Source organism: Pseudorca crassidens, chromosome 1, assembly GCF_039906515.1.
Source record: "Pseudorca crassidens isolate mPseCra1 chromosome 1, mPseCra1.hap1, whole genome shotgun sequence".
Lineage (NCBI taxonomy): Eukaryota > Metazoa > Chordata > Mammalia > Artiodactyla > Delphinidae > Pseudorca > Pseudorca crassidens.
In genome coordinates, this window is record NC_090296.1 from 155,354,634 (window position 1) to 155,362,980 (window position 8,347).

Below are 8,347 nucleotides of genomic sequence, written 5' to 3' on the forward strand. Positions count from 1 at the left end.
GGGGGCAGGATGAGCCTGGATTTGGGGCTGGGGCAGAAATCAGTGAAGTTACTGAAGACTAAAGACCTTCAGAAAGACAGGATGACTGTCAAGGAACTTCCTTAGGCCACAGTGGGGCAAATTTGAGCATTAAAAAAATTTATTTTAATTTCACTTGATCACACCTTAAATATACACATATATGAAAACGTTTCCATGAGGTTGTAATAATATTTTAAAAAATGAAATAATTCAAACAAGACTAAAAAAAAGTCCTTTCTGTCGTCACTGGAGGAGTGTCAGCCCCCAAAACTGGACAGCCAAGGGAAACCTCACTCCCACTGCCCACCCACCGCCTTTCCCGAGAGAACAGTACTTCAGGGTAAATTCTTCTTTACAGAAACCCAGCCAATAAATATAGAAGAAATTACAGAATTCTTTAGAAAATTTGCAAATCCTATCACAGGAACTGCTCCAGGCAACAATTATCACTGAACATGAGAGCCACTCCCAGGCCGTGAGGAGTGTGAATATTCTTGGGGCCAGCACGCCACCCCAGCAGACGGCCTGGGTCCGCAGGGGGAGCGGGCTTTCAGTGGAGCGAGGTCGCCATCACCATCCCACCAGCCCTGGCATCCCCGCTGGGTGCCGCAGGCATGCAGGCATCACCTACGAGGGTGCAGGCAGTCTATGGACCCACGTCCAGCTCTCAGGAAACACAGAAGCACATCCGCCAATACCAGAGAAGCGGCGAGACACCCCAGAAGGCGAGAAAGTCAAGAGGGGGCCTGGCCTAACGTCTTCAACTGGTCCATGAGAATGAGGAGGGGGCATTGTCCCACTAGAAAGGGTGCTTAGGAGACACGGCAGGGAAAGGCAGTTTGTGGGCCTCATCTGATCAAACATTTCAGGGACAACTGGAAAATCAATTTGGGCTGAGGTATAGGTGGTTTTAATCAGTTTTAATCAATTATTTTTTATTTTGTTAAACGTGAAAATGCTATTATCTTATGTAAAAGAACATCCTCGAACATATCTGCATGTATCTACGTATACCTATGTACACGTCCAAAGGATGAAGCTACGTGCTAAGTGTACAGAGTTCGTTGTTCTACTCTTTACACTCTCCTGGATGCTTTAGACTTTTCATAATTTAAATTTTAAAATTTTGCACTTAAAATAATCTTGCAAGTATGACTTTACATGAACGCTTAATGTATTTGCAAACACGGCTATTAGCGTTTTATTATTAACAGTATCTTACACAAGCAATCTAATAGGAAGTAAATCTCTGAGGTTTACTGATACAGCTGCCACTTTGGGGGCACCTCTCCAGGGCCCATGTCAGCCTGCAAGGAGGACCTGCCAGCCTCCCCTGTCACCCCCTCAGCACAAAGCTGAGCTGCAGAGGAGGCAGGCGGGCAGGCCAGGCCCTCACCTTGCTGGGCGTGTGAGAGTTACCGCTGCAGATCCGAAGGAGTGTCTAAACGCACACATTATTAAGCAAACCTTTCCAAGCCGAACTGGAGAAAAGCATGACAGTGCAAGGAAAGCAAACACCTGGCACCGAGCTTCACAAGGCAGTCACCTGGCGTTGCTGGGGTGGTAGTGTGTGGCGTGGAACTGTCTAAGCTGCTCCCACGTGAGGTCCGGGATGCACAAGGGGTCCCCTCCAGAGACCACTGAGTATGTGTGGTCGGGAAGCAGGTGGCTCTGAACGTGCTGCGAGAACATCCTCTCGTTATCTGTCTTCAAGTAAAAGTACACGTGTACGTGAAAACCAACGCAGGCACTGTTCGTGTAATTCAACAAATGAGCCACGTCCTGGGAGCACACCCACCAACATCCCGCAAGGACAACTGTTCTCGTGGTACATGAGGACGCCCACCGATGCATCTTTCAGCCATGAAGTGATGTTAATTAAGCTATGTATGGTTTTTTCAGGCGTGGTGCTACCGCACACTTTTAAGCCCTACAGTAAAGTGTACACATAACTTTTACACGCACCGGGAGCCAAAAAACCCCGCGACCCGCCTTACTGAGACATTCCCTTTATGCAGTGGTCTTTACCAATAACTTGATATGTAATTAGATCTGTAAACTCCACCATACACTCGGGCAAGAGAGAGTGGAAAAGACACGGTCTCGGGATCGTCAGAAACGCGGTCTTCACCTGGCTGACGCCCTGCAGGTCACAGGTCACAGTGGCTCCCACACCACAGCTGGGAACTGCTGTCCAGCTCACCGTCCTGCGGTCCCTGCTCACAGCACTGTGCCCGCTAATTCCAGTTCTCATAGTGAGAAAACTGGGACATGGCATGACGCCAACTAGCTACCGAGCCTATTTGTACTTCAACACTTTATACAGTAAGATAATTTAGCCCAACATGAAAAAGGAAAACACTCACAAACGCTCCCTTCATTTCGTTAAAGACGACTCCTTTAAAGACCAACGGCGTCTGGGGGTCATTGGGATCCTCATGTTCTAGTCGCCATCCTTCCTGCCTAAAGAGTAGCAAACAATTACATGGGGACGGTGACTCTATCACTAAGGTAAAGATCAATTAACCAATCACAACATACCAGAAATCCAGTTCCCGTAAGCAGGGAAAGAAGGCTGCGTCCAAATACACGGATAGGAGGTTCCGGAAGTCCTTGGGGTTTTGTGTGGAAAATGGGTACAGGGTGTAATCACTAGCTGGACACAATGAAGAGGGCGATTTTAAATACAGCAGTAGTTCCCGCAGGACTCCTCCACCTCAGCCCCGTCTCAGCCTCACGGCAGGCCTGACCTGGCAGGGGCACAGAGGCAGCAGCGCCCACTCTGGGGGGCAGGTCTGGCGCCGGGGTCACCGCGGGCCCAGAGGACGGCCTGGCCCACGGAGCGCCCACTGTGTGTGCCCAGCCGCCCCCGTCGCCAGTCCGTCACTGCCCGGCTTCCTGCAGTCACCACCCAGACACCAGCACCATCACCGCTAACCTAAGCTCCAGAGGCCGAGCTTTATAACATTACTTCCCAAAGAAAATGGCTGTCACCTTTTCCAGACAAAACTCAGACACATTTTTCCTAAAACTCCAGGTTTTATAATCAACCACAATTTGGCTTTCCCAAATGATTAAGCTTCTAACGTCCTCCAGACAGGGAATGGGAAATCTACCCCAGTCTCCTGAGTGCCAACACCCCACCCCCTCCCGCCATCTCAGAAACTGCGGGAAGGCAGGGCTGTGTCCCGAGACCGCGTCTCACCCGTGAAGGCGTTCATGAACGTAGACAGCGACCTGTTCAGCATCTTGAAGAAGGGGTCCCGGCAGGGGTACCTCTGAGAGCCGCACAGGACCGTGTGCTCCAGGACGTGCGGGGCACCGCTGCTGTCCATGGGGGTGGTGCGGAACTGCACACTGCGGGGACAGGGTCCACACCTGGTCAGCCACCGCCTGGCCGTGGGGAGCGGAGGAGGGAAACTCCTCTACTCTCCCTGTTAAACTGCTGAAGGTGCAGGAGATGCTCCAAGCAGAGCATCCAGATCGTGACCTCAGGACGCAGCACACACCTGAACAGGTTATTTCTGTCCTCTCTGGCCAGGTGCAAGTGCTGTGCTCCCGTGCTGTCATGGCTGAGTTTCACGGCGGTCAGGGACAGCTCAGGAACAGATGTTACCTGAACCAACAAGGAAAACAGGAAGAACTCAACTCGGCTGGGAAGGCATCCAGGACGGTGACAGTGCATCCAGGGCTGCAGGACCAGCTCACCTGCCTGAGGCTAAGGCAGTACTGGCAGGAACCACCACGTCCAGAGCCCACAGACCAGGAAGACAGGACCCGGGGCTGAGTACAAGGCACACCTTCTCTCCTCAATGCTCACTGTTGGCTAGGGATTTCCTGACTGCGCCACAGGTAACGCTGGGAAGCAAGCATTCCCACCCCATCAGGGTGATGAGACAGTTTGCTAAGACCACAGAGCCTGGATTGAGACCCCTTCCGTCACACCAGGCTGCCCCGAAGGAGATCAGGCTTTCGCCTGGAATGTCTGTGGTGTCTCTTGCACACTTCATCTCCGGGGGTGCTCAGAACAGCCCTGCCAGGAGGTAAACACGGGGATGGACCTGAGCCTGGGGCAGCTGAAGGATGCTCTTGGGACTAAACTTTGCTTCTACTGGTTTGAGTTCCTGGGTGAGCTGGGGCTATCACCAGTTACTTGTTCCTAGTGGGAGGGTCCATGAGGGTACAGATCACTCCCCACAGAGGCAAACCCGTTCTCATCCCTGGTGGAGGTTGTGTGTGCGGGCGTGCTTCCGTAACTTCCACTGTCCTTGGTACTAAAGCAAATGTGTCAAGGCCCCTCTCCTTCAACCGCAGCACCGCATCATCGTAACCACCACACAGCCGTGAGAGTGACTTGTCTTCGCTGACAACTTACTGGCAGGGCAGAGATTAGAACTCGGGTGTCCTGAGCCTGCTCTGGGGGGCCCTGCCACAAAAGCTATGTGCTTCAAGTGCTCTACTGATGCCCACGTAAGCTATACCTATGAAATCACTTGTCTCAAAATCATTTACACCTCAGAGTTCACAACTATACTTTGTAAGATGCGATCAATGAATTTAAAACCAGTCTGCCTCATAAACAGCTTTCACAGTAACTGTTTCTAAAAAGCATGACAGCTTATCATAAACTAAGTTTCTGATAGCTTATCATAAGTAAGTTTCTACAAAACTTGAAACATAAAGGAAAAGAATCAGCCTCTGAACAAGGCATTATTAACCACAACTGTATTAGAAATCCCAAGTCCCCTGAGAAGTCTTTAGGGGCCTCACAAAAGGCCCCTAAACGGGAGTCTTTAGGGGCTCTCTCCCACAGCCATGAACCCCTCTAAGTGGCTCAAAGCTCCTGGACCCTGCCTTGAACACTCCCTGCCCCTGCGCTGGGCCCGCTCCCACTTCCTGGAGACAGATGGCGGCTCTCCTCTCATGCTCTACAAACCCGTCCCCACCCAGCGCCCAGCAGCCCCCTCTCCTGCGTCTTCCTCTTGCTCTCTGCACCTCAGCAAGCTGTTCCTTGTCCTGAAGCTGCACACGTGTCCTTCTGACTGTGAGCTGCTTGCTTTTGTTTTCATTAGAGTGTCAAGCACAGTGTGACACCAGCAACCAGTCAATTATATGATGTGCATTGTTTTCAGTTATAGCATTAAAGAAAAAAACAATGTGAAAGTTTAAGCCAAACAAAGCAATAACAAAATAAAATCCATTTTTACATAAACTTAAGTACCTATAGGCCCACAATCTCTTTTCTATAATCCTGAAACCCAAGTGGCTCAAAACCAGAAAGATTTTGCCCAAGTTTGGAGCAAACTCAGCCGATGGTGAAACTTGACCTGAATAGATGTGGGGCCTTCAGTCTTCATTACCGGTCATGACTGATGCAGAAACAAAAATGAGTTCATTTACTTTCTGAGCTCTGAAAAGATGTTAGACGTCTAGGGATTCAGGGAAGGCGTTTTTTGTGATTTGTACTCATTTAAGAGTCAGAAAATCCCTTCATTTGCAAAACTACGCTCCTTTGAGCACCTGCTGTGAAACAGGAGGAAGCCAGGGCCTGGGGACAAAGATGAAAACCCCTGCGGTCTCTGCTCTGGGACCTGACACAGGAAGAGCACACAGGACCTACCTGGCTGACAGTGAAGCCATGGATCTTCTCTCCGACCCGGTACCGCAGCAGCGCCCTCTCACAGGCCATGGTGCTCGCCCACCTCCATGCTCCGAGGCTGGCGGTGCTATGTTTAAGGAAAATAATCAAAGTTACATGATTTGCAGGGAGATTGGCTAACATAATTCAGCAACATAATGAAAACGTTGTCATGGGATAAAGAATTCAAAGAAAAATGAAAACCTGCATCTTCTAAACAAACACATTCCAGGAAATTTCCATTAAAGTTCTTTCAGTTTTATCTCAACTCATGCAACGTCAACTAATAAATAAATGCTGAAAACCTTTTATTTGTACATGTCCATAAATAACTATAATACAATTACGACACCCACTTCCCTTGTGTAAAAAACAACTCATGTCAAAATCACAGTATGCCAATAAACTGAGTCTACAATAAAGTCCCATTACGTACCTACCAAATGGGTGAAAACCAGGAAGTCTAGTTATTACCAGGGAGTCACACACAGCCACTGGGTGTGCACACTGAATGGAGACTGCGGAAGAGCACTGGCCTTATTCAGATTAGCAGTTCATTCCCCTGGATGTATGTGCCCTGGAGACCTGCGCTCATGCCCTGGCACGCGCGCCCGTACGCGTACGCGCACGCACACACACACCCACACCCACACCCACCCACCCACCCACCCACACACACACACCCACATACACCATTCCCAAGAGCCCCAAACCCCAGCGGCCCAGATGTCCAGCAACAGAGAACACATAAATTGTGGACTATTTAGTTGATAAACTTAGTCCTAAGAATTAATGGACTACAACTACATGTATCAAAGATGTGGGCACATGATGCTAAACCAAAAAAAATTACAAAGGACAGACACAATATTAGTCTAAACAGGTACTGTTCAATCAGGTAACGCTATAGCGTGGGAGTATTGATGGATGGTAAAAACACAAAGAAAAATAAGGAGGTTATTTCTGTAAACCAGAAGGGCAATTTCATTTAAGAGGGAGGAGAATTATGATGTATGACGGGTAAGGAGCAATCTTAAACTGGGTAATGGTGACACAGCTTATTTTTAAATAATTTTTGTCTCACCTGCATTATACGTTTTATGGTGTTTTCTACATTAACGGTGTATCCCAAAAATATTTCTTTTATATAAGATAAGCACACAATACACTGACTCATTCAATATCAGGCAATAGTACGGGGATGTTCTATAAACAACCAACATTTCCCTCCCCGATTTAGCCACTCTTAGAATTATGAGATAGAGGATTTTAACCCAAAACACCAATAAGGGCAGCCCAACAACAGACACCCCCCTGCTCCCTCCCCTGGGCTAACAGCAACTAAACTCCACCACAAACTCAACAAGATTCTGTGAATTAGCGTGACACTAAACAACTCATCTTTCTTTAAAACGTAAAATGTTGCAATATTTTACAAACTCAACAAGATTCTGTGAATTAGCATGAAACTAAACAATTCATCTTTGTTTAAAAAGTAAAATATTGTCCTATTTTACAAACTCAAAAGACATGATACTTATTCATGGTTTGCAGCTAAACACACTCTTTTTCCATAAACCTTCTCATTAAACACAATGCTCCTCCACTCCCGGAGGCGCCACTCTCATCAAGGCCGCAGGTAAGTAAGCGCAGGTGCGGAGCCTGAGGCCTCCCTGCCCACAACTACACACAGGGGAATGGAGCTAACGCCTAATGAGACCCGTAACTGCCGCCTACTTTCATTCTCGCGTTAAAATCCACACCAACGACAGTCTTCACCTCAAAAGCCCCGACAGCCTGCACGCAGGGCCACCGCTCTGGGAGGCCCGGAGTGAGAGGGGTCAGGCCGGGTCCTCCACGGCTGTACCCCAGTCTTTCCTGGCTGCAGCACCCCAACCCTGGTAACTGGACAGGAACTCCCTTCCTCTGGGGGAGGCGACTGGAGGGGATGCTCTGCCATCCCGACGGGCTCTCGGAGCGAGAGGTCCCGGGCGAGGGGCCCCGGGGTGCACGAGCCACCAGACGAGGGGGCCGGGGGTGCAGGAGGCCGCAGCAGAGGAGTCCCGAGGCGGAGGGACCCCGGGAGCCCCAGAACAAGGAGGTGAGGTGCGGCACCCCGGACCAGAGAGAGACCCCGAGGCCTCCAGCACCCGCCCGCCCGCCGGGCTCCCGGCGCCCTCGCCGCCCACCTTCCCTCCCCGCTTCACTTTCCCTTCCGTTTCCTCGCTCCCCATAAACTTCCCCCTCTCCTCCCCGCCGCCGCCTCTCACCGGCCGTTCAGTCTCCGCAGCAAAACCCTGGCTGTGCACCCGCTGCGCCACATGGCTTGTGACCGGCGCACCGCCGGCCGTGACCCCACTTAACCCGACGCACGGCGCGGGGCGGGACGAGCCGGCCGCCACCGTATTGGTCAGTGCGCAAGGCGACGGCTCCTTCAATAGGCTGGCGAGGAAGGGGGCGGGCCCCGCTAGGCTGGGCGGGACTCGAGGGCGGGGAGGGCGAGGCGACGGAGAGGCGGGGCTGAGAGCCACGGGCAGGCGTAGGGAGGGGCGGGCGTGTGCAGGAGAGGGGCGGACTTACGCTGAGCCAGGTGAATTGCGTGGTCCTCTGGCCACAGGTGGGCGCTGGTCTCCGGAATGGAGGTTGTGCGTACTCAGGCGTCCGTTAGCAGGTCTCGGGCAGTGAAGT

At 50.9% G+C, this 8,347-nt stretch overlaps 1 protein-coding gene across 2 annotated transcripts in view; it reads right to left on the reverse strand.

Moving 5' to 3' along the window:
- Positions 1-8,018, reverse strand: part of PITRM1 (pitrilysin metallopeptidase 1) — a 31,476-nt gene extending 23,458 nt beyond the window's left edge. For both annotated transcript variants that reach the window (XR_010933177.1, XM_067700004.1), the window contains exons 1-7: positions 7,930-8,018; positions 5,642-5,747; positions 3,531-3,637; positions 3,227-3,378; positions 2,563-2,677; positions 2,388-2,484; positions 1,568-1,728 (exon numbers count right to left, since the gene is read on the reverse strand). Coding sequence is in view for 1 of the 2 variants with exons in the window: in XM_067700004.1 (XP_067556105.1) it covers positions 1,568-1,728; positions 2,388-2,484; positions 2,563-2,677; positions 3,227-3,378; positions 3,531-3,637; positions 5,642-5,747; positions 7,930-7,982 (791 nt within the window). In the remaining variant the exon portion in view is untranslated. The remainder of the gene's footprint in view (positions 1-1,567; positions 1,729-2,387; positions 2,485-2,562; positions 2,678-3,226; positions 3,379-3,530; positions 3,638-5,641; positions 5,748-7,929) is intronic.
- Between the last annotated feature and the right edge of the window lie 329 nt (positions 8,019-8,347).